This window comes from Capricornis sumatraensis, chromosome 10 (genome assembly GCF_032405125.1).
Source record: "Capricornis sumatraensis isolate serow.1 chromosome 10, serow.2, whole genome shotgun sequence".
NCBI classification, from domain to species: Eukaryota; Metazoa; Chordata; class Mammalia; order Artiodactyla; family Bovidae; genus Capricornis; species Capricornis sumatraensis.
This window is the reverse complement of record NC_091078.1, coordinates 63204032-63231369: the sequence shown is the minus strand read 5'-3', so window position 1 is coordinate 63231369 and position 27338 is coordinate 63204032. Positions and strand designations below refer to the sequence as shown.

At 36.8% G+C, this 27338-nt stretch overlaps 1 protein-coding gene across 1 annotated transcript in view; it reads right to left on the bottom strand.

Annotated features, from left to right (window-relative positions):
- Positions 1-27338, bottom strand: part of RAD18 (RAD18 E3 ubiquitin protein ligase) — a 114057-nt gene that overhangs the window by 71782 nt on the left and 14937 nt on the right. The window contains exons 5-8 of the mRNA XM_068982698.1: positions 21348-21685; positions 14844-14943; positions 8989-9173; positions 878-954 (exon numbers count right to left, since the gene is read on the bottom strand). Of these exons, the coding sequence (XP_068838799.1) occupies positions 878-954; positions 8989-9173; positions 14844-14943; positions 21348-21685 (700 nt within the window). The remainder of the gene's footprint in view (positions 1-877; positions 955-8988; positions 9174-14843; positions 14944-21347; positions 21686-27338) is intronic.

Below are 27338 nucleotides of genomic sequence, written 5' to 3'. Positions count from 1 at the left end.
TCTGTAGAGAAGATGCAATACAAGACTTCATATGTTAAATTTCTAGTTCACTTTTTAAAATATTAAACTTCAAAGATCAGAAACGTACTGACACAATTCATTATAGTTTCCATCTTATAGTCAGCACACGGGTAATAACGAAATCAATGAAAATCTCATTTTTTTCCTATCTGATTATAAACTTACTTGCCTAAAGTTGTTGCTTTCTTTCTTTATAAACACGCTACCAATGGCCCAGAAAATGTCTACATGGGAGAGCCCAAAACACTTCCTCCAGTGTTAAAGGACACAATGACTATTTTCTTCTTTGATACCCTTTCCTCAAGTTTTGGACCATCAAGCTAGAGGAAGGCAATAGTGAAGGAATTTAGGTCTCCGATTCCCTCAACAAGCTCAACAGATGCTCAATCCTCGTCAACTCTTAGAATTACTTAACTTCTCAACCAGTATAATCATAGAATTGCAGAATGCCAGCATTAAAAGGGGCCCTCAGAGATCATAGAGTTCAACCCCTGAGTCTTACAGATGAAGATCCTAAAGGTCACACAGGTTAAATGGTAAACAGCTTATTAAATGCAACTGCCAGAGAAAGGGTCAATACCAAGGTTACCTGATGTACAGGCACATGACTTTCCCAAAAAACTGTAATTCGCTAATAAACTCTACTTTGGATTGCTTTTGTGCCAGAAGACTGCTAAATACATTAGAATTCTGTACTAAAAATGAGCTGTAAGTAAATCATAATACATTAAATGGAAAAGTATTCTAGTACATTTCCCACTGAACAGATTCAATACCAGTTTGCTTTAATTTCTAGGGTATTCCACTTTTCTTTCCTTCATTTTTACCAAGATACTTAAAAAGACCATCAACATACAGTTTCATTGAGTTTACTAGCTTCAAAACGCATCCGAGTCTTCTCCATATTTTCAATTTCTTGAACTATTTCAGCAGCTATTAAAACAAGGACATACAGTCAATATTAATTACATGACATGGCTCAATGTACTCTAGTTATATGATCTATTAACACTGAAGCTAGATGATGGGTATACGTGAACTCCCTGTTTGGTCTTTATAAATATTTTTCTGTAAGTCTAAAGTTATTTCAAAATAAAAGGGAAAAAAAATTAGAACACAGAGTTAAAACATTTAACTTTTACACATGCAACTAGTTAAAAAAATAACCAGAAGAGACAGCAAAGTCATTTTGCTCTTTCCTTTGAGTAAACAGATATAAACAGCAGTTCCAATGGAATATGCAAATTAATCTGTTAGTGTGAATTCTGTTCTTCCGGGATATCCACTCTAATGCCAATGTACAAAATGTTATAAGAAGGTACTTTTCAAAGAAAGTCAAAGGTCTATAAATAACAGGGGGGGAAATGTCCCAGACTCCAGAATTTTTGTCAGTAGGTGTAGTTACCAATCATATACATCAAAGAGATCTGGAATATGCTCCATCTCATATGTAAATACCTTTGACCGCAAATACCATGAAATTTACCAATGCTTTCTGCCTACTAGGCCAACACATTAAGACTAAAGTACATATAGTGTAGGGGAAAGAACCACAAGCCCTGACACACAATTTATACATAAAAGGATACTATGTCTAGAAAGGAGTGTAAATGATGGACAACAAACACACCATTAGGCATGGTTGACACTGTTCAGGCTGGATAACTGGTAAACAGAGGAAATCATCATATTCTTCACCATAAGAATTTAAATTCTATATAAATTTATACAGAATCTCTATTTAAAAGTTTCTTACAAAACCCACAGTCCTTGAGAGGATCATTTAAGAATGCAATTATCTCAATTCAAAGTTTATTTTTCAAGGACTGAGAGGTACCCCTTGCCTCCCTAATATCATTAAAACCAGTAGAAACAATGTAAACAGTCTATGAGCTGAACAACTACATAAATTTACTGAATCATGGTATAAAAGAAAAGCAAAGGGACCACTTGCATTCTGCCCAATCCACTCACCCAAGTATCACTCGAGATAGAGAACATCTGGCATACTGCTCTCTTCTCAGATATTAAGGAGACTATATTAGGACTAGATGCAACTCAGGAGCTTAAATCTTTCAGGGGGACTTCTGATTCTATATAAGATATAAAGACCTGGATATAGTGTCACTCACACCCTAGTAACAAGAAAAGCCTGAATAACTTATAAAACTGTAACTCTTCTTGAATCCATCAGAGCTAAGCTCACAGAGAAACCAACTAGCTGGAAATCTAAGTCAGATGCCTCCGAGGAGAGGGTCATGAGTACTGGCTGACATAATTAAAACAAGGATCATCCTACTGCTGGGTAAGAAGATTTCAGACAACCTTTCCGATGGATTGTAAAAGGCCAAGGGTGAACCACCATAACTGCATAAAAATCCTGGGAAGCTTAGATGTGGGGCTCACACCAAATTCAAGGTTATTTTCTATAGACTTTACTGGGTATTCTCAAGAACTACTGAAGGAAGGGTGAGAATCAGAAAAAGTATCCCTCCACATCCAAGCCTGGGAAAGGAGAACAGCCTCCACTGCAGGAAGGACATGAAGCCCTATTCCTCTAACCCTCTAACCCTTAGGAAACAAAACCGTTAAGCCACTGAGGGAAGGCCAGCAAAACTGAAGACCCCAGAGCACAGGTAAATGGAGACAGGAAACAAACAAAATCCTCTACTCTGGCAGAGAGGTCAGGAAACCCCGGGCCCTGATCACTAGAGGACCCTTGCCCCTTGGGGAGGCACAGGGTCACTGAGAGCCCCACCCAAGACCCAGGATCAAGGGCCTGCCTAAGACAGAGGCTACGCTAGAACAGCAGAGAACAACCTCATGCCCCCTACCATGAACAGGACCTCCATGTGATAAGTAGCTGTAATCAGCCACTGGAAGAGATGTGAGCATGGAAAGAGACTTTTTCAGGTATGGGTTCACAGGGAAAACCTAAGTGTGAGTGAGGCAGGAACATTTTAAAAACAAACTTCTGATAACTCAGGCACCAACCTAAGCATAGGGGATATGAAACTGGTGGTCAATTATAGATAACTACAGCAAAAAAAACCCTAACCAATGAACCACACAGAAGTGTGGAGTCCTAGCAGAAGAGGAGACAAGTCCATTTTTCAGTCATTCACACTATTTACTTCAGTATGTAGCATTTCAAATATTGTCTGCTTTTAACCAAAATTTACAAGATATATGAACAAGCAAGCAAATAACAATAACAAAATCAAACTCAGATATCACCCAGATTTTAGAACTACCAGCAATGAAATTTAAAATAACTATGATAATATGCTAAAATATCTAGTGGAAAAGATGAACAACATGCATTAACAGATAGGTCATTTTAGGAGAGAGATGACACCATCAAGAAGAACAAAATAGAAATGTTAGAAATAAAAAAAAAAATTTAACAGAGATAACTTGACCCAGCTAACGAAAGAATTGGTGGACTTGAAAATGAGATTGATGGTATTAACCAAACTGAAACAGAAAAAAGGGGGAGAGGGAAACACACAGAAAAAAACAGGAGTAGAGTATCTAAAAGCTGAGGGACAATATCAAATGGTCTAATAAACATGCAATAGCAATCCCATAATAAAAAAGGGAGAAGAAAGATTTGAAGACCTAATAGCCAGAATCTGCTAAATATAATGAAGATATCAAACCACAAATGCAACAAGCTCAAAGCATATCAAGCAAAATAAATGACAACAACAACAAAAAATAACACAACAAAAACACAACAATATAGACGGAGAAAATCTTGCAGCCAGTCAGAAAAAGGGATTTACTATACAAAAAAAGGCCAAGTATTACATCATGTTTCTCATCAAAAACTATTCAACTCAGAAGAAAATGGAATGAAAAATTTGAAATGCTGGGAGTAGGTAAGAACCCACTGACCCAGAATTCTGTCAATGGAAATATGTTTTAGAAGTTAAAGAGAAATAAAAACTGAGACAAACAAAAACTGAGAGAATATATTATTAGCAGACCAGTACCACATTAAGTGTTAAAGGTCGTTCTTCAAGCAGAAGAAATATAAAACCAGAAATTCATCTCTATAAGAAGAAACAAAGTGCTAGAAATGGTAAAAATGAAGATAAATAGGAAATATATTTTTCTTATTTTTAACTCCAATACTTCGGCCACTTGATGAGAAGAACTGACTCATTGGAAAAGACCCTGATGCTGGGAAAGACTAAAGGCGAGAGGAGAAGGGGACAACAGGGGATGAGATGATTGGATGGCATCACCAACTCGATGGACAAGCTCCAGGAGTTGGTGATGGACAGGGAAGCCTGGCTTGCTACATGTAGCAAGGGGTCACAAAGTCGGACACAACTGAATGACTGAACTGAACTGAACTGACTCTTAACTGCTATAAAAGATAATGGTCTGTTTAGAGGAAAGTGTCTTTGTTCAGATTTCTTACTAGGAATAAGGAGGAAACTATACAATGAAGACACTGACAAGGTGATCAAAACTGCCATCACAAAAGAAGGGCACAAAGCTGTCAAATCCCTCTAGATGAGATGTTCTGAGAAGGACAAAACATCACTTATATAGTATTCTGGCCACAAATGCCAACTTGAATGTAATTATAATGAAACACAGGGCAAAGCCAAAATGAGAAACATTCTATTTGGGAAAAAAACCCAACAATAACAAAGACTGTATTCTTTTAAAATGCCAATGTCATAAAAGACCAAGCAAGGCTTAGGAATTGTTCCAGAATGAAAGAGATTGAAAGGATATTACAACTAAATTTAATATTGTGATTCAAAACTGGATCATGTACTGGAGGGGGGAAACAATCTATAAAGGCCATTTTTGGGTCAACTGCTGAAACTAGAATAGAGATGAAAGTTGATACTTGTACTGCAGCAATAAAAAGGAACATCTCTTTTTCTAGGAAATACACAATGAAGCATTTAGCAGACAAGATTATACGCCCTATTTCCAGTTTAAGAGAAAAATATGTGTAAATAAAGAAGCACACACACAAACACATATACATTAATACATAAAGGGAATGGGACAAAATGCTAACAGGTGAATCTGTGTGCAGGGTATCTATGTATTCTATATGATAATGTTTCAAATTTCCCATAAATTCAAAATTATTTCAAAATAAAGTTTTTTTAACGCTAAATTAAGACTTTCAGACAAATAAAAGCTGAAGGAACTTGTCTCAACTAAACGTGTGCAATACAAGATTAAATGAAGATTTTCAGGTCAAAAGAAAATGACATAAGATAGAAATCTGGTTCTAAGCAAAGAAATGAAGACTAACACAAACAGTGAAAGTATAGGCATATAAAGACTTTCCTTCTCAATTTTTAAAATCTGTTTAAAGGAAAACTGACAGTTCAAAGCAAAAATGGTAAAGTATAATGAGATTTATAACAAAGAAGAAAAATCTATGACAATAAAACCGGAATGGATCAAGGTCAAAATGGTGGAACAGGAGGATCTGGGGTCCATTCTTCCCCTACATCAAGAATACAACTACAAGTGGAAAAATTTGCACAGAGCACCTGCTGAACACTAGTAGAGGACCTCAGACACCTAAAACCAAAGACGGAAGGAGTGAGGTCCTTATGTCACACACAGAGTATGTTATTTGAATGTGGACTATGATAAGTTGAAGATGCAAATGGTAAACTCTAGAATAATCACTAAAAGAACAGAGATACAGCTAATAAACCAATAGTGAAGATAAAATATAGAATTAAAAAATAATCTAGAAGAAAGCAAGAAAATAAAGCAAAAAAAAAAAACAAAACAAAGAATGGACAAGACAAATAGAAAAGAGCAAGTTGGTAGACTTAAACCCCACCAAACAGATTAAATGAAATGAAAAAGTTCTAAACTCTACAATTTAATGGCATATCTTGCCAAATTAAATTTAAAAAGCAGATCCAAACCATATCCTGCTTACCAAAAACCATAGTTTAAACACAATTATGTTTAAAGAAAAAACTGAAATAAGGTTATTACTCACGGAATATTACCAGAGACTAAAACAACTATTTAATTATAACAGATTAATTCATCAAAGACACACCAATACTAACTGCACAGGCACCTCAAAAATGTAAAGAAAACAGAATATACTGAAAGGAAAAATAAAAAACCTATAAATATCCTTTGAGATTTCAATAATGTTCTCAGTAAGCGACAGAATCACTAAACATAGCATCAGTAATGATGTAGAAGATTTGAGTATGATACCTTAGCAACTTTACATAATTAACATTAGAGATCATTGAAAAATAAAGCAAAATTTTCCAGGGCCTAAGGAACACTTACCAAGGAAGACCTAATGCTGTGTTATAAAACAAGTCTCAATAAATGTAAAGGGCCCAAAATCATACAGAACTGCTTCAATGGAATCAAATTACAAATGAATAAAAAAAGATATCTGAGAAATACTCAGATATTTGGAAACTGAAAACACTTTCAAATAATCCATGGGTCAAAGAAGAGATCACAACAAAAATCAGAAAATATTTTAACTGAATGAAAAGGAAAACGCAAGAGAAATAAAAGCATACGGCTACATACAAATCTATAAGCCCATGTTCATAGTAGCTTTACCCAGAAGAGCCAAAAACTGGAGACAAGTCCAGTTGCCTATTAGTAGTCATGTATTCATCATTTCAAAATCTAGAACATTTCCTTTACCCTCAAAAGTTCTTCTGCCCAGTAAGTTCCCTCCTCCTTACCCTTAAGCCCTGGGACATACTGATCTCTTCTATGCCCCCAAAGTTTTGTCTTTTCTAAAATGCCAGATAAATGTTTTCAAAATATACAGCATGTAGTCTTTTGTATGTCAATGCTTTTGAAATTTATCCACATTGTTGCATTTATCAGTTGTTGATTCATTTTTATTGCTAAGCAGTGTTCCATTGTATGGTTCCACCACAATTTGCATACAACTATTCACCTATTAAAAGACAATCTCAATAAACAACAAAGCTGGAAGAACTATATTACCAGACAGCAAGACCTACTATAAATCACTCATTAAATAATTAAGACATTGCAGTAGTGGCCCAAGGATAAATAAATGACCCAATGGAACAAAGCAATGTTCAGACCCACACATAACACAGCTGATTTTCAACAAGAGGTACTAACAATTCAATGTGTAAAGGATGCTTTTTCAATTAATGCTGCTACATCAATTAGTTGATCATATGGAAACAAAAAAAGAATCTCACCTCTCACCATGCAACATATGCTTAAACCAATTTCAGATAAATTGTAGGCTGAAAGGTAGATGCAAAAAGAATAATGCTTTTAGGGAAAAAAAATTGATCATGTGGTAGGCAAAGACATAGAAAGTAGTATCCAATGGAAAAATGCAACAAATTGGATACAAAATTTAAAATTTCTACCTCTCAAATGAAGCCATTAAGAGAGTGAAAAGATGAAAGGAGATAAGCAAATATACACACCCAGGAAGATTTGTATCCAGAAAAACTCATGTAATAACATAAATAAATTAAGAAGAAATAGATCCACAACATAGAAAAACTGGGCATAAAACTTAAATGGATATTTCACCCAGAAGAATATCCAGATGGCCAATAATTATATAAAAATATGGTGAACACTATAAGCCATTAGGGAAGCAAAAATTAAAACCATAATGAGATACTGACATGGACGCACTAGAATGGCCAAAAAGGAAAACTCAGGACACTGATGATGATAATGATGTGGAAAAACTGGAATTCTCATACCTTCCTGATGAGAGCATACATTGGCACCTGAGTTTCTATCTGTACCCAGGAAAGCTAAACGTCTACAAAAACAATTTCACATGTAGGTATATGTAATGCCTAACTCTGTGTGCCTATGACTATCAAGAGACCTGTGAAAGATTACTCATAACAGCATTATTCTTCAAGAGCCAAAGAATGGAAAAACCCAAGCGTCCGTCAACCATGGATATTTGTGTAATATGTCATAATCATTTAATGGAATACGCGATAGCAACAAAAATTTTTTAAAAATCACAACTGTACACAAAAACATGGACAAATCTTCTAAACATAACGTCATAGAAAATTAAGCCAGACTCAAAAGAATGTATAAGCTACTTATTATTCCATATTTAAGATAAAATATAGGCAAAATGAATAAATGGTTTTAGAAGTCAGGAAGATGGTCATCTGTGAGGATAAAGGTAGCAACTATTGGGAGGGGTAGGCTGGCCTTCTAGGATTCTGGCAGGGCTCTGAGGAGTTGTTACAAAGGCACCTTCCCTAAACTTTGTGATAACTTGTGTAATTTTCTGTTTGTATATTACACCTTAATTTTTTTTAATCAGGCAATTCTATCCATATGTTAATAACTGAAAGAACTCCAAAATTTGTGTGAGATGAAGTGGAAAGAACAAACTATTAAGTAGTGTATTTGTAAAACAAAATTTTGATGAAATAATAATAACCACATTTATTTCTGGGTATAACAATCTTAATAATCTAATGGTAACATCTATCCTATGCTAACTACCTGCTAAGGTACAATGCTAGGACTTTATATGCATTTCATCATTTAGTCTGCACAAAAACACTATGACCTAGGTAGTATTACAACCCTTACTTAATGGGAGAGAAAACCAAGGTCAGATATAAGTAACTTGCCCACAGTCACCCAGTCATAAAGCTGCAAAACTAGGACTATCTTACAGCCATGCTCTCTCAAGCAACCCTCATACACAAGAGAAGCTGGTAGCGGTGGTTGCCTCTGAAAAGAGAAGGTGGACAGAGAGACGAGCTGAGAGAAAGGTTGGCTTATCACAGGACAATCTAGATATATTCCAAAGGAGTGTATTTGAACGTCTTGGCTATTATAAAAAATGTGTTAAAATTTTCTCTGTGGTTTATAACCTCTGAGTCATACAAAACTGCTTTATCCAGAGGGTAAATAAAATTCATTATTTTATTACTTTACCTGATTTAGGATGTAAAGCATCACACTGGGCATTGTACATGTGTACAAATTCTTGGTGCCTTTTAATGAGCTGCTGTTTATTTCCTTGAACAGATAATCCAAGCTGTTTTAGCTTTTTCTTTAAATCTCGATCTGAGAGCAAGTTATATACAATTTTAGGCAGCGGCTTCCTTTTGTGAACAGAACTGAAAAGGAGGAAAAAAGGGATCACTGAGGGTCACTGTGAATTATCAAATGAATGCTTTTTACGTAAAACAGTCATTTACCACCTGCTCAATACCAAGGTGACTGGGAGAATTGTAGAAACATTAGAATAAAAATGCAAAAGAGAAGAAGCATCAAATTTGTGAATCAAGTTGACAGTATTTGCCTGACAGTGATGCATCTGAGGTGGTGGTGGGACATTCAGACAGAAGCATCTAGGTGGCAGCCAATACTTGGAGAGTCAGGTCTCAGAGAGAGATAAGGCCTCAAGATGCAGACCTGGGACTCATGCAGAAGACTATGGACTAAATGCTATGAGAACGTAGCATCACACTTATATGAAATCATTCAACTCTTCACCTCTTTAAAACATGTTTTTCCTAAAATCTGCCCATGGTTTCCAGGGAAAATCTTCCATAAAAAGCTAGCTATCTCAGGTAATTAAGAGTACAAATGCTATCAAGGGTCAAGCTATAGATTTTAGAATATTATCATATACAGCTTTCTTAGAAAAAATTCTGATGCTTAGGCAAAACTGCCCTCTTAGGCCCAAGGCAATCAATCATTTTACAAAAGCACTAGATGAAATAAAAGAAGACCTGTTGGGAGAGTTAGGTTTACTAAACTTATTATGCCTATGAAAGAAAAGAATTTAGAGAGTTGATGAGTGCATAGTATTCTTGTGGGATCATCCGCAAAAGAAGACAACTTTAATGGCAAGAAACACAGCAGTGGTTTTTTTCCAACTTCAATTAGTTATATTAACAAATGCATAGGCATTATAAAAAGTGTATTAGCAAATGTAATACAGGGAGCCCAGCCTGATGCTCTGTGACAACCCAGAGCAGGGATGGGGGCATGGGAAGGAGGCTCAAAAGGGAGGGGATAAATGTATAATTATGGCTGATTCAAGTTATATGGCAGAAACCAATACAACACTGTAAAGCAATTTTTTCCTTCAATTAAAAAATAAAAAAAGAAAAGAATAAGTGTATAAGCAAAATCACCACCTGGGGACTTCCCTGGCAGTCCAGTGGCTAAGACTCTGCTCTCCCAATGCCAGGGGCCCAGGTTTGATTCCTGGTCAGGGAACTAGATCCTGCATGCTGTAACTAAGATCCAGCACAGCCAAATGAAAAGTCAGTAAATATATATTTTTTTAAATTGCCACTTGGCTCTTCATTGTATCTTCATGATGAACACAATGATAAGCACTGAGCTGTAATTATAAATATAGCAAAGCCCAATCAAATGACTTTCTTCTACGCCCTCCAAAACACCAATTAATAAACATTACTTCTTTCAATGGAATATGCAGAAGTCAAGCTACCTAAGAATATTAATGACTTGAGAAAATGTTATAGACAGGAACTCCTTGACGAATTTTAATTGATCTGATTATAACCTAGCTGAGTACATCACTTGGCTCAATGCTATGGCAATTAGGTGCTTAATAAATATGTATTCAATGTAGACACTACAACTGCAATCATTTTTAAATGAAATATCAAAATTTCAGGTAACAATGAAAAGAAACTGGACAATAATATGCTTATCCAAAAAATAACAAAAATAAGATTTTACAAAGGACTTGCATATATCTAGTGGGCACAAGGCCATGCTGCTCAAACTTTAAAGCATCTCAGAACCATCTGGAGCGTTTATTAAAAATCAATTTTCAATCATTTTGCCACAGCAACTACCAATTCTGACTCAGCTCAGCTCTTAAATGGAGATCTAAAATCTCTATTAACAAGGTTCCACATGGAAATCTAATAAAAATGGTCCATGACCATACGAGAGAAAACAGCTGAATACAGACTGAAGACAATCAAACATTTCTCCATTAACCAATACCACCATTTCCTGGCAAGATTAGTTCTTTTATGCGCCGTCAATAAAGACTAAAAGTCAGAAATAATTGTTTAATTGCAGAAAACCCTTAAAACTCTCAAGAGATTACATTTTTCTGAAGAGTGTTCTTATAATGACAGCCTGCCTACTGGACTCACTGATTATAGTAATAGTATAAGTCGCACAGACGTGTCCAACTCTTTGGGACCCCATGGACTATAGGCCACCAGGCTCCTCTGGCAGGCAAAAATACTGGAGTTGGGTGCCATGCCCTTCTCCAGGAGATGTTCCCAACCCAGAGATCGAACCTAGGTCTCCTGCACTGCAGGCATATTCTTTACCATATTATAGCTGAATAAAAAAAAAATCACACGAGGTAGCAACTCCTAAAAAACATTTTGAAGGAATTTATACAAGAATATTGTAAAGGACAATTCATTAAGTCTGTACCTGAAACATGTATTTTATTAAGGATACATGATTAAGCTTATGACTGTGAAATTCTAATGGAAAACTATTTGTTCACTGGCATTTACACTGAAAAGCACTAGCAGAAATCAACAATTTCTGTCAAGAATTTTAAAATATGATGTACACACTGCTATATTTAAAATGGATAACCAATAAGGACCTACTGTGTAGCACAGGGAACTCTGCTCAGTTGTTATGTAACAACCTAAATGGGAAAAGAATTTGAGAAAGAACAGATACATGTATATGTATAACTGAATCACTTTGCTATACACCAGAAACTATCACAACACTGTTAATCAACTATCTTCCAATATAAACTAAAAAGTTAAAAAAAATTTAATATGAAGTCTGATAAATGTTTCCTAAAACATGAAAATGACACTGATCTTTCTTCTATGATTTGGTGAAACAGTAATTCATTTAAGGGTTCTCAAAATCTGAGGACAGCAAAAGGAAAAGTATTCTTTGATCACCTCTGATGTGAATCTACCAAGGATGGGTTAAGGGCTATCATCCACATTAAGAAATGGCCTGTTGGGATAACTGCGGAGAAATTTTTTTTAGTATCATATACTCTTTTACATGACCAGAGTCCAAGATCAGGATGTCACTAAGGAGAAAGGTGGTTCAATGTCTCCCTAAGTGTATCTTCACAAATGTAAACTTTGCAAAATGAGTTATGAGAACAAAAAGGTTTTAGGGTTAAATAGATTTAGGAATTACTGGATTAAACAAAATCCAACAATTATGTTTGATATAGGAATTCTCAAAGACTTCAACACACTAACTTGTACAGTGAACCTTCCTTTAAGAGAGAGAGACAGAAAACGGTGCTCCTAAGTTGTGCTAGAGTAACTGGCAGGATTACAGTAATTCCACAGAGCTCTTCAGAACCACAGCTGGAACCTGAACTTAATTATACATGGATGAGTATATCTTTAGATAAACTAACAAGCTAAGTGTGTGAGAAGAAATATGATGGATGCATCTAGAAAAAGAGCAGTCCAGGCAAAATTATCAGTGCTGATTCCTTACTCTTCAAAGAGAAAATGCCCAGCTTCTATATTCCCAACTCATTCTTTAGGGAAAAAAAATTTCTAAAGAAATTAGAAATTAAAAGATTAATCAAATGAATTAGAATGAAAGATTCTTCATTAGACCATTAGATTCCCACTGCTTATGGGAAATAATCCTTGTAATGATCCAGTTTCTTTATCTCAAATCTCAACTAGGCAGCCTAAAAATCTATTCTCATCAACAAACTTACCCACTAGGGGTGAGTACTGTGCTTATAAGAGCTCACAGACATCTGTCGCAAGGAGCTGAGGGCCACAGTGGCTATCAGACAGGGATGCAGGGAGAGATGGGGGGTGGGGACAGCACAATCCTCCATCTCCACTTTAATGGACAGGGCCAATTTTATCTGTTCTATATGTTACGGTGCACTGTGCATTTTCACTTGAAAAAAAGGTTCTACTCAGAGAAAAAAGGTTAACTATCATGCTTAAAAACACTACAGCAAGAACTGTCAATTGGTGCCCCTCACTGTAAATCAATAAAGCACTGCTGTGCTTTATATGTCAGCTTTTGTAAATTGTAACAGCAAGAGTTTGTCCCTCGGAACCTGCATTCACTGTCGATTTACTCATAAAATCCAAGTGACACTATTTTACCTTTAATCACACACACACACAAAACCCAACAAAACAGTCCTACCTTATCAGCATGGTTTCTGGAAAATACTCTTCCAAGTTCTTCCAAACAAACCAGACATGAGAACCAATCATTCTGCTCATTCCCACATCCCATTAATTTCTCCCATTTCCTCCCTCTCCTCCCCAGATCTCTGAATTATCACCTATTCCCTCCTCTTTCCATCCTGTTTCAGAAGAAAGGCTCTTTCTGCATGTCAAATACACTTCATTACTGGACTTTTGCTCTCTTGCTCCTTGTATCATCTGCCCTCTCCCTGGAGATAGTATAAAGAAGGACGTTAAAGGCTTATATAATTTCCATTCTAAAAAATAAAATCTTCCCTGATCTTGCTCCTTATTCCTTCCCCAAACTACCATCTCATCTCATGTCTTCCCTTCAGCATCAGACTCATCTAATTTGTGGCTTCAGCTGCCTTATTATCTTCATTATCACAGATTCTATAACACCTTGCAAGGTAACTTTGATTAAAATTTGATTAACTTACACGTGTAACAATAATGATCAAGTTTAATAACCTATCGTGATTTTGATATATAGGGGAGGCAAAGTAGCGTAAGCTTAGGTAAAAATACTGGGTTGACAACTTAAATTATCTCACCCGAGTAGTTGGCAGGGGACATACACATCGAGATGCACACACACACACATACACACACACACACAAACTGTATTTCACACATTCCCTTTTGAATCTGCCCCACAGACAAACTATACAACTGCAAACTTACACACAAGCAATCACCAGGGAAAATCATTGCCTTCAAAATGCAAGCCTACTGATTACATCCTTCCAGGAAAAAATGGGTATTAAGGGAAGAGTATCTGATTTTCATTCACCAATGCTTAACAGAGCCTGGTACATGGTTATGTGCTTAATAATTATTTGTTGAAAGAATAAATGATTCTGTATTTTCTAAAAAAAAAACACCTTCTATACTATTTAATGTCATGTGAGAAGACAATGGCACCCCACTCCAGCACTGTTTCCTGGAAAATCCACGGACGGAGGAGCCTGGTAGGCTGCAGTCCATGGGGTCGCTAAGTCGGACATGACTGAGCGACTTCACTTTCACTTTTCACTTTCATGCATTGGAGAAGGAAATGGCAACCCACTTCAGTGTTCTTGCCTGGAGAATCCCAGGGACAGGGGAGCCTGGTGGGCTGCCATCTATGGGGTCACATAGAGTCAGACACAACTGAAGCGACTTAGCAGCAGCAGCAGCAGTACACAGTATATCATGTGTATATAGTAATTATTCAGAATTTTTGAAAAAGCTAGATTTTACTAATTTAAACTTCTAAGATTCTTAAGAACCAAAAAAAGATTTGATGTGTTCTATATTCAGAGTCTAGCCTTGCTTTCTCGGGCCAAGGGCTTTATGGTAGTTCTAAAATTCTAAAAGAAGAAAATAAGCCTAAAAAGAACTGAATTCTAAATCAAATTTCTTATTAAGTCAAATTTATTAGCATATAGTAAAGTTAACTATATTTGGCAAGGTGGGAGTTGTGGAAAGAACAAGGAGAGAGAATGGACAGTCAGCTAATATTTTTAAAAGCACAAGCTAAAGTGACTAATGTGGCTCAACAATCGTGCTCCACTTTCTTACCTTCTGAGGCTTTCTTTCTTCTCTTCACGTGATAAACAGCTGTCCAAGTGCTTATTAATATGATTTTCTGGAATTTTAACCCCACAAACAGGACAATCCACTGTATTTTTCAAAAATAGAAAAAGATTTTATTATTTGTAGAAAGGGTAAAAATAATACAACCAGGTATCTTTCAACAACTAACATTAAAAAATGAAACCCAACCTTAACATGCACTTAGAAAAGCAGAAGAGAAAAACAAGGACACCTCAGGGCAGCAGGAGGGAACAGACTGCTTAAGTGGAACAGCCCTTACAAGGGCTACATTGTGGAAAATCACGTAATTAGAATCCTAGCCTAGAAGAAGAGATTTCAAAGAAGTCTGGAATTACTTTTATTAGAAAATGCTTTAGTTAAATCTTTTCTACCAAGGCATGACCAAGCTATAAAACTGATCTTGAGTTTATACTAAGTCTTAGGAGCCATTCATGTACAGCACTGAAGCAGTCATAACAACCTGAGTAAGATAAAAATATTTGCCAGAGGAGCAGAGTTGGGGAAGGGTACATAGAGCTGACAGAAACATGAACTGGTTGGACCAACTACTGTTCAAATTATTAATGACTACAAATGTGTTCATTTAGCCCTCATTTGTAATGAAAGGCATACCTCATTTTATTGTACTTCACTTTATTTTTTTAATTAATTTTTTTTATTTAATTTTAAAATCTTTAATTCTTACATGTGTTCCCAAACATGAAACCCCCTCCCACCTCCCTCCCCATAACATCTCTGTGGGTCATCCCCATGCACCAGCCCCAAGCATGCTGTATCCTGCGTCAGACATAGACTGGCGATTCAATTCTTACATGATAGTATACATGATAGAATGCCATTCTCCCAAATCATCCCACCCTCTCCCTCTCCCTCTGAGTCCAAAAGTCCGTTATACACCGCTGTGTCTTTTTTCCTGTCTTGCATACAGGGTCGTCATTGCCATCTTTCTAAATTCCATATATATGTGTTAGTATACTGTATTGGTGTTTTTCTTTCTGGCTTACTTCACTCTGTATAATCGGCTCCAGTTTCATCCATCTCATCAGAACTGATTCAAATGAATTCTTTTTAACGGCTGAGTAATACTCCATTGTGTACATGTACCAAAGCTTTCTTATCCATTCATCTGCTGATGGACATCTAGGTTGTTTCCATGTCCTGGCTATTATAAACAGTGCTGTGATGAACATTGGGGTACATGTGTCTCTTTCAATTCTGGTTTCCTCGGTGTGTATGCCCAGCAGTGGGATTGCTGGGTCATAAGGTAGTTCTATTTGCAATTTTTTAAGGAATCTCCACACTGTTCTCCATAGTGGCTGTACTAGTTTGCATTCCCACCAACAGTGTAGGAGGGTTCCCTTTTCTCCACACCCTCTCCAGCATTTATTGCTTGCAGATTTTTGGATCGCAGCCATTCTGACTGGTGTGAAGTGGTACCTCATTGTGGTTTTGATTTGCATTTCTCTGATAATGAGTGATGTTGAGCATCTTTTCATGTGTTTGTTAGCCATCCGTATGTCTTCTTTGGAGAAATGTCTATTTAGTTCTTTGGCCCATTTTTTGATTGGGTCATTTATTTTTCTGGAATTGAGCTGCATAAGTTGCTTGTATATTTTTGAGATTAGTTGTTTGTCAGTTGCTTCATTTGCTATTATTTTCTCCCATTCAGAAGGCTGTCTTTTCACCTTGCGTTGCACTCTGCAGATGCTGCATTTTTAAAATTTTTAACAAATTGAAGATTTGTGGCAACCCTGCATTGCCAGATGGTGGTCAGCATTTTTTTTTTTTATTTGAAGAACAGTTGATTTACAGTGTTGTCAGTTTCTGGTATACAGCACAGTGATTCAGTTGTGTGTGTATATATATATATATACATACACACATATGCCTTTTAATGTTACTTTCCATTATGTTTTGTTACAGGATATTGAATATAGTTCTCTGTGCTACATAGTAGGACTTCATTATTTATCTTTTTTATATTGAATAGTTTGTATCTGCTGCTACTGCTAAGTTGCTTCAGTCATGTCTGACTCTGTGCGACCCCACAGACGGTAGCCCACCAGGCTCCCCCGTCCCTGGGATTCTTCAGGCAAGAACACTGGAGTGGGTTGCCATTTCCTTCTCCAATGCATGAAAGTGAAAAGTGAAAGGGAAGTCGCTCAGTCGTGTCTGACCCTTAGCAACCCCATGGACTGCAACCTACCAGGCTCCTCTGTCCATTGGATTTTCCAGGCAAGAGTACTGGAGTGGAGTGCCATTGCCTTCTCCGAGTTTGTATCTACTAATCCCAAACTCCTAATTTATCCCTACCGTACTCCCTTCACCCTTTGGTAACCATGTTTGTTTGCTACATCTGTGAGTCTCGGAAATAAGTTCACTTGTGTGTATTTTAGATTTCACATATAAATGATATTATAGGGCATTTGTCTCTTTCTGATGTACTTTACTTAGTATGATAATCTCTAGGTCCAACTATGTTGCTGCAAATGACGTTATTTCATTCTTTTTTATGGCTGTGTAATATTCCATTGCATACATGTATTATACCTTCCTTATCCATTTATCTGTCAATGGACATTGAAGTTGCTTCCATGTCTTCCATGTTCATGGCTATTATCAACAGTGCTGATATGAACATAGGGGTGCATGTACATTCTTGAGTAAGAGTTTTCCCTAGATACATGTCCAGGAGTAGGATTCCTGAATCATATGACAACTCTTTATTTTTTGTTTACGGAAACTCCATACTGTTTTCCATAACAGTTGCATCAATTTACTTCCCACCAACAGTGTAGAAGGGTTCCCTTTTAACACACACTTTCCAGCATTTGTTACTTGTAGACTTTTTAACGATGGCCATTCTGATCGGTGTGAGGTAGTACCTCATCCTAATTTTGATTTGTATTTCTCTAATAATCAGCCTAGAACCCTAAGTCCTAAAAGATGATGGTGTTACAGTGCTGAACTCAATATGCCAGCAAATTTGAAAAACTCAGCAGTGGCCACAGGACTGGAAAAGGTCAGTTTTCCTTCCAATCCCAAAGAAAGGCAATGCCAACGAATGCTCAAACTACCCCACAATCACACTCATCTCACACACTAGCAAAGTAATGCTCAAAATTCTCCAAGCAAGGCTTCAACAGTACATGAGCCATCAATTTCCAGATGTTCGAGCTGGATTTAGAAAAGGCAGAGGAACCAGAGGTCAAACTGCCAACATCTGTTGAATCATCAAAAAAATCAAGACAGACCAGAAAAACATCTACTTCTGCTTTATTGACTATGCCAAAGCCTTGACTGTGTGGATCACAACAAACTGTGGAAAATTCTTAAAGAGATGGGAATACCAGACCCCCTGACCTGCCTCCTGAAAAATCAGTATGCAGGTCAAGAAGCAACAGTTAGAACTGGACATGGAACAACAGACTGGTTCGAAATTGGGAAAGGAGTACATCAAGGCTGTATATTGTCACCCTGCTTATTTAACTTATATCCAGAGTACATCATGAGAAATGCTGGACTGGATGAAGCACAAGCTGGAATCAAGACTGCCGGGAGAAATATCAATAACCTCAGATATGCAGATGACACCATACTTACAGCAGAAAGCGAAGAAGAGCTAAAGAACCTCTTGATGAAACTTAAAGAGAAGAGTGAAAAAGTTGCCTTAAAGCTCAACATTAAGAAAACTAAGTTCATGGCATCTGGTCCCACCACTTCATGGCAAACAGATGCGGAAACAGTGAGAACAGTGGCTGACTTTATTTTGGGGGGCTCCAAAATCACTGCAGATGGTAACGGCAGCCATGAAATTAAAAGACGCTTGCTCCTTGGAAGAAAAGTTATGACCAACCTAGGTAGCATATTCAAAAGCAGAGACGTTACTTTGTCAACAAAGGTCTGTAGAGTCAAACCTATGGTTTTTCCAGTAGTCATATATGGATGTGAGAGTTGGATTATAAAGAAAGCTGAGTGCCAAAGAATTGATGCTTTTGAACTGTGGTGTTGAAGAAGGCTCATGAAAGTCCCTTGGACTGCAAGGAGATCCAACCAGTCCATCCTAAAGGAAATCAGCCTTGAATATTCAATGGAAGGATGGATGCTGAAGCTGAAACTCCAATACTTTGGCCACCTGATGCAAAGAACTGACTCATTTGAAAAGACCCTGATGCTGGGAAGGACTGAAGGCAGGAAAAGGGGATGACAGAGGATGAGATGGTTGGATGGCATCACCGACTCATTGGACATGAACTTGAGCAAGCTCCAGGAGTTGGTGATGGACAGGGAAGCCTGGCATGCTGCAGTCCATGGGGTCCCAAAGAGTCAGACATGACTGAATGACTGAACTGAACTGAGTAATCAGCCATTTTGAACATCTTTTCATGTGCCTACTGGCCATCTGTATGTCTTTTTCAGGGAAATTTCTATTTAGCTCTTCTGCCTATTTATTGATCCACTTGTTTGTTTTTTATTATTGAGTTTTATGAGCAGTTTGTATATGTTGGAAATTAAGCTCTTATTGGTTGCGTCACCTGGAAATATTTTCCCCTAGTCTGCAGGTTGTCTATTTGCTTTGTTTATGATTTCCTTTGCTGTGCAAAAGCTTATAAATTTAATTAGGTCCCATCTGTTTATCTTTGCTTTTATTTCTGCCTTAGGAGATTGACTTAAGAAAACTAGTACATTTTACCTACGTTTTCTTCTAGGAGTTTTATGGTATCGTGTTTCATAATTAAGTCTTCAAAACATTTTGAAATTACTCTTGTGTACAGTGTGAGGGTGTGTTCTAATTTCACTGATTTACATGTGGCTGTCCAGCTATCCCAACACCACTTGCTGAAGAGACTGTCTTTCTCCTACTCTTGCCTTCTCTGGTGAAGAGTAAGACTGTCAGCATTTTTAAGCAATAAAGTATTTTTAAATTAAGGTGTGTACTTTTTTTTAGAAATTATGCTACTACATACATAACAGACTACAGTACAGCATAAACATAACATTTATACACACCGGGAAACAAGAAAGTTCAAATGACTCACTTTATTGTGGTATCAGTCCTATTGCAGAACCAAACCCACAATTTCTTCAAGGTATGCCTATATAAGTGTAGCATTAAAAAGCAGAAACACAATCATTCTGAAACTGATAGAGCTCCAGGGATCTTTGGAGGTGCCTCAGGGCCTAGAGGCCACCATGGATAACAGGCAGGGATATGGGGGAGTTGAGGCCCTCCATCTCCACTTTAATGGAGCAAAGCAAATTTTATCTACTTTACATGCTATGGGTTCACTGCAAGATTTCAGGTTCTGCTCAGGGAAAAATGTTATCCACTTAAAAACACTATAACAACAACTGTCAACTGATCAAAAACTGACCAAAGATAAAATATGCTAGGAAATACAAGTGAAAAAGTCACGTATCTATATGAAATGTAAACACTCAAGTACTAACGAATTAATTTCAACCTGAGTTTGGTAACCACTAACAGCCCTGCCGTCTATGGGGTCACACAGAGTCGGACACGACTGAAGTGACTTAGCAGCAGCAGCAGCAGCAACAGCCCTGCACTGTGTGTGGTATGGGCATACCAAAGATGTCTAAGACAAGAGTTTCTGCCTAAAGGTGTTCTGAACTTCACTGGCAATAAGATATGGAAACAAGAGGTTAAACAAGTTGACCTAGTCATCAAAAAGCTAAGTAAACTGTCCAGAAAACAAGTGCCACCACACTTTCGTGATGTGAGAGACCAATACTATATAACATAACACAGAGTCTGGAAAGGCGGAATGGGGTTGGCAGACATTTTCAGTCAAGGCTCAGGTAGCAAAGATTCAGGCTTTTGGGGGCCAGATGGTCTCTGACCCAGTCAACAAACTAAGTCATTAGCATGAAAGCAGCTGTAGACAACAGGTGAACAAATGGGCATGGCTGTGTTCCAGTGACGCTGTGTTTATAAAAACAGGTGACAAGCTATAGGTTTTTAATTCCTGAGCATTTTCAAGGAATAAAGGGGAGATCAGCTTGGCTAGAGCAGAAGAGTTTTTGAGAGGAAGAGATGAGAAACAAGGATGGACAGGCAGGGTAGCAGTCAAACTGTCCAAGGCTATATAAATTCCAGTCAAAACAGCTTGGAAATATTCAAGTGATGATATAATAAGATAAAAAGAGCTCTTCAATATTAAACTGGAGCTGACATGAAGGATGCGGGGGGGAGAAAAGCTGAAAAACACAAAGCCATATGTGAGCATAAACTAAAAATGCTTACTTTTTCCTGCCATCAGCCTGAATTCCTATTCTATGAGGAGAAAGAGAACGTATCTGGAAGCACTGCCTCCATCCATGTGCAAGGCTGTTACAAGGTCTGCCCTTTCCCATCCTTTCCCTGCAAAAATCCTGCTTATTCATTATATCATGTGGGATAGCAATGTTTCCACTAAGAAAATAAAACATGTGAAGATAATTTCCTACCTTTAGTAGCCTGTTTCAAGGCTGATGTAGAGGGTGTCTCAGGAACACTGTCCTCTGAGGAACCTGGAGCTGACTTTTCTGCAGAAGGAGTCCCTCTGGTCTTCGCAGGAGAGCTCGGCTTTTTCTGAGGGCTTAATTTGCTTTCATTCTCTTTTATCAACAACTCTGAGGCAGAACCACCACTTTCTCTGATCAAGAAATTCTCCATTAACTTGCTTCCTTGTTTTAATGAATGTCTGAAGGCTACAGCAGTGTCTGTTTTGGTGGCCAGGTTCTTTGAAGAGGAGGAAGCAGCAGAGATGGGTGGTGACTCTAAGGCAAACTGCAACAGACGATTCCTTGAAGCACAGAAAACACAACAGATAATAAAGATGTCAGCTTACATATACACAACTTAACTGACATAAGCTGTTTTCTCAATTAACATTTGTTTCTGTGAAATACAGAACTTACTGCATAATGGCAACCAGTGTTTCTTCTAGAATAAAATACAAAGCAATAAATCTGACTTTAAAAGCAGTTAATCTGTCTATAAAAGATAACAAAGAGACCTGAGTTTCTGGCCATGGAGAATAGCTTGTATGAGACTTACTCTCCAATCACAAATAACTTTAAAATTTCAACAAAACATACAAAACCATTTATAAGCATGATCTATAATCAACACAAGGCTACTCTCCCTGAGACAGAAGAGAAACTTGAGGTGATCCAACATTTCCACAAGAATTTCCCATGGAAGCATGCTCTGGGAGTTGGGTATTAAAGTCAAAACAGGGACCACGGATCTCTCTGGGTAGAGGGAATAGAGATTAGAGCTCTGGACAAAAGTTGCTAGGACTGGAGGCACAGGGTGCTGAGCAGGGAGCAGCCACAAAATACCCTAAAAATCTGCTGAGAAATGTTCCTTAATTATTGATCATCTCCGGGGCTGCAGAAGCATAAGACGAAGTCACAGAAGACCTGACAGGAAGCAGATGTCACGAGGCTAAGATTCTCAAGGTCAGTACAGGGAAACTGTTGAAATCTGAACCCAGCCAAAGTCGAGAGACTCTGGTAAAGATTCTAGACATTCAGTTGAAACCCCACAAAGGCTACACCTTAAGAAGAAGGATCCTCCTCTAGAAATAGAAACAAAAGTGAAACAGAGCAAATCCAACAGAAATTAAACCAGGGCTTGACGGAATAAGTGAAGAGCTAGTAATTTAACCTGTCAGAACAAAATTGAACATCTTTCAAAGGAAGACAATTCACAGCTTCTATAACATTTCATTCATAATATTCAACACACATTTTAAAATTACTAGGCATGCAAAGAAGACATTAGCCACTAACTAAGAGACAAAATAATCATTAGAAGTAGATCCAGAAGTGATCTGAGTAGCATTAGAAGAATTTCAAAAGAACTCTGACCAATATGTTAAAGAAAAAAGAAAAAGTCAAATGAATAAAATAACGTATACTCTAAGAGGGAATTAAAATCCATCCCAAAAGGATAAACAAAGAAAATGAAATCTAGGCAAACATAACCAAACTACTGAAAAAAATACAGAGAAAATCTTTTAAACAACCAGAGAAAAATAAGATATACTACCTCTAAGGCACAGTTCCTCAACCTTGGCATTATCACCACTGAGTCGAATAGTTTTTTGCTATAGAGACTGTTCCGTGCCTTACAGAAATGTCAATAGCATAACACCCCTAACCTCAGACTAGGACAACCAAAACATGTCCAGACATTACCAAATATTTCCTGGAGAAAGAGGTAAAAAGAAAGCAAAATCATTCCCAGTTAAGAACAATGGCTCTAAGGAAATAACAGTAAGAAATATCACTGACTTGTCAACAAAGACTATAGAAGAAAGAAGATAACAGAATGACATCTTAAAAGTACAGGTAAAAAAATCAAACTGAATCCTATTCCTATTGAAAATATTCTTCCAGAATGAAAGCAAAATACATTCTCAAGCAAACAAAAGCTATAATAATTCTTCATCAGCAGACAAGAAATAGTGCAAGAACTGTTATTGAGCATAGAGAAAATGATTATAGACAGACGCATATAAAGTGTCCACAAGAATCAACAGCTCCAGAAAAAAGAAAATATGTGGCTAGACACAACAGTATTGACTTTTAAAATACACTAGCGATGTCTTAGGGAATTTATAACATACATGGAAGTAAAATAACTCAAAACAGTAAAAAAAGAGAAATTAAATAATGCAAAAATATTACTGTGACCAATTAAATACAATGATACATACTCCAACTGAAAGACAAAACTTGTCAGACTAGATTAAAAAATAAAGTAAAATGCAGCTATATACTATTTAAAAGAAACCATTTTTAAAAGATGCAGAAAGATTAGGGGAAAAAGGATGAAAAAAGATGTACCACGTAAATAAATACAAACCAAAAGAAAGTCAATGTGACAACACTAACAACAGACAAAATAGATGTTAAGGCAAAAGCACTGAGAAAGAGGTGCATCTCACTTTGACAAAATGATCAATTTAATTAGAAGCCATAAACTCATAAACTTTATTCATTTCATAGCATAGCTTCAAATGTATAAAGCAAAAAATTGACAGAACTAAAGAGAGATATAGCCAATTCACAATAATTGTTGGTTTAAATAAAAGCACATATGCATTTAAACACATCACTCTAACAAAACAGACAAGAATCAGTAAGAATACAGAAGATCTGAACCAATCCAATTAACCAAATTGATACAATTAACAAATTAAAAACATCACATCTCACCAATGGAGAATATACAATATTCTCAAGTATACAGGGCACATTCATTAGCATAGATCATGTTCTGGGCCATAAAATAAATCTAAAGAAATTTACAAGGAATGAAATAATTCAGTATATCTTCTGTGACCACTGTGAATTCACATAAAACTCAATAATGAAAAAATAACTAGAAAGTCTCCAAATGTTAAGAAATGAAGCACCACACTTCTAAATAATTCCTTAAGTCAAACAACAATGAAGATCAGAAAATATTCTGAAGTGAACAACAGCTTTGGAGTTCACCAAAACAGTCATTAGTGAACAATTTATAAGTTAATAGAAAAACTGAAAATCAATGTCCTAAATTTCCAATATAAAAGGTTAGGAAATTAACAGCAAATTACACCCAAAGAAGATAGTAATAACAGATAGTAGTGCAAAAGTAAGCATACAATAAAAATTGGTAAAGCCAAAAGCTGGTTCTGTGAAAAAATGAACAAAATTAGGAAAGCCCTAGCAAGAACAAGCAAGAAAAATGAGTGAAAATACAAAACACAAAAGCAAAGAATTAAAAGGAGATATCACTAAAATCCCCACAGAAATTCAAAGATAATAAGAGGATATTATAGACACTTCATACCAATAAAGTTATAATTATAGATGAAATGGACAAATTCCTTGAAGAAGACTACTCATCAAAGCCAACAAAGAAACAAACAGAAACTTGAAGAGTAGTAGTATATATTAAAGAGATTCAGATATAATTAAAAACATTCCTACAAATAAAATACATCTTTGTGACAAAACAGAAATAAAGTAAAAATAAAGAACTGCAATCGTTACAAGTCCTTCTCTTCTAGGATCTGGGTTTGGTTCAAAGAAGGTTCTCAGAAAAGCTTTCATCTCATTATAACAAAGTAAAAGGCACCCTATTCAACTGCTGGATAAAACTGTCACGGATAAATCACTTCCAAGCTACTACAAGGATACACCTGTCAGCAAAGTGTCTGTACTAGAGAGAACTTAGATGCATCTTACTCTTCGGATTTGCTCTCTTACTTCAATACATACCAACAAAATAACATGGCAGAGAGTTGCACCATGGCAATAATAACATTATGCCTCATGCTAAAGTCAAAATTCATTAACTTTTCCATGTTCCTGCTAATTTCAGCAGTGGAAATATCATAGAGAACAAAACAGTTTCTATATTTTATATATATATATATACTTTACTATAGTAAAGGAACAGAGAATAGACACTCTCAACATACGTAAAAAGTACTATAGGGGGGAGAAAAAGGAAGCCGACAATGAGGAGGGGATGATACTCTTTACAGGATGGTCACAGAAGATCTCACTGAGAAGATGCCTATGGAAAACAGAGTCCAAAGAAAGTGGAGAATTCAAGGATGTGAACATCTAGGGAAACACTGTTTCGCTTTTTAAGTACAAAGTCTCTAAGACCAGAGTGTGATCACCATGTTTGAGAAGCAGGGAGAGGTCACTGTGACTGGAGCAGAATGACCCAAGTGGAGACAAGCAGGTGAATAAGTCAGGGAGCCTGCTCTGTAGGGCTGGGAGGACTCCCACAGAGACAAACAGGGTTTTTACTTCAATGAGACAGGAAACCACCTCTGAACAACATGCAGTATGACCTACTTTTTATTTTCAAGGATCACTTAGGTTTCTGTCCTTAAAAGAACTGAAAGAGGACAAAAGAAGAGTTAAGAAGGCCACTAAGAAGTTATCATTGTACCGAGGCTGACGCTGGCTGGGAGAGGATAATGTTGGCACAGTGAGGAAAAGTTGTCAGATTCTGCAGCGACAGCAAAGATAGAGCCAAAGGGATTTACTGATGAAACAACAGAGTGAGTGTGAGAGAGAGGGGTCAGGAACGACTTTAAGGTTTTTGGCCTAAGCAAATTAAAGGAGGGAGCTGCCATTTACTAAGAAAAGGAAGACCGTGGAGCAGCAGATTGGGAATGGGGTTTGTGGGGGCAGCAGATGGAACTAGAGTTTAGTTTTGGTTTTAAGAGGTCCAAGCAGAGGTAAGTGAGACAAGCAGTTGGATACATGAGGCTGATATCTTGGAAAGAGATCTAGCTGAGGAGCCATTCATGGCTTCCAGCCATAAATCTGGAAGCCATGAATGTTTAATGGATATTTATAACCATGAGACTGTTTATGGCAATTTACATAACTTAAAAACGAGCTGTGTGAAAATATTAATTCCAAAACTGATACTTAAAGTTGAATTGCTAATCTTTCCTTCAATCTCTATTACTCCTATATATTAAATTGAGTTGGCATTACAACACCTCACAGCATTCATCACTGACATTCAAACTGGATGAGTTGCGGACTTTCAAAATAATTGTGACTCAATAAAATATAGGAAAATCTTGCCTATTAGTTAACTATACAATAACTTCACCTTTTCAAAATGTGGCTAAGAATCAAAAGTAAAAACAGGTCTCTGGGTAAACATGGACAGTCATAAAACCCATGCAATCAAGTCCATGGACTTTGGTAACTAGTCAAAGTCCCTGAAAATACTTGTTATAACCCAGGACATGCAACCTGGGACCATTTGGTTAAACAGGCAGAGGCCCACCAAGCACAAGTTCTTACCAGCTCCACAGGGTGTGCACATACATATATCAGAGCAATACAATATAAATATATAAAATACATAGGATTTTATGATAGGAACAGTTTCTTAGGTTCCTCTGTTTCAGATATAGTACTATGCTGGGTATCTTTTAATGTATCTCTTCATTTCTAATCCTTACAGCAATTCCTCAAAGTGTGCAAAATATTATTCCCATCTTTCAGATGTGGAAAAGAAGCTAAAAAGGCTTAATATCTTGATCACACTCATATCAAAACTAGTAGGGTTTGAAGTCTGTGCTGATGTATGGCAGCACCCATCACAATATTGTAATTATCCTCCAGTTAAAATAAAATTTTTAAAAAAATCAAGTAGGGTCAAGATGGAAACCTAGTTCTACCTGAATCCAAACCCAGTCTGCTTTAAACTATACTATAAGGAAAGGTGAAATTATATTGTACATCCTCTTTGTTTAAATTTTTAAACTTGAAATAAGCATCTGGAGAAAAATTCATACCTCAACAGTGGATAAACCAAAGCAATAAATGATGCTCTACATGCTGAAGCTATAAAAACTATAATACACATGCAGACTGGCTGCTATGCAAAAATACAAAAACAACATTTTCTTACTT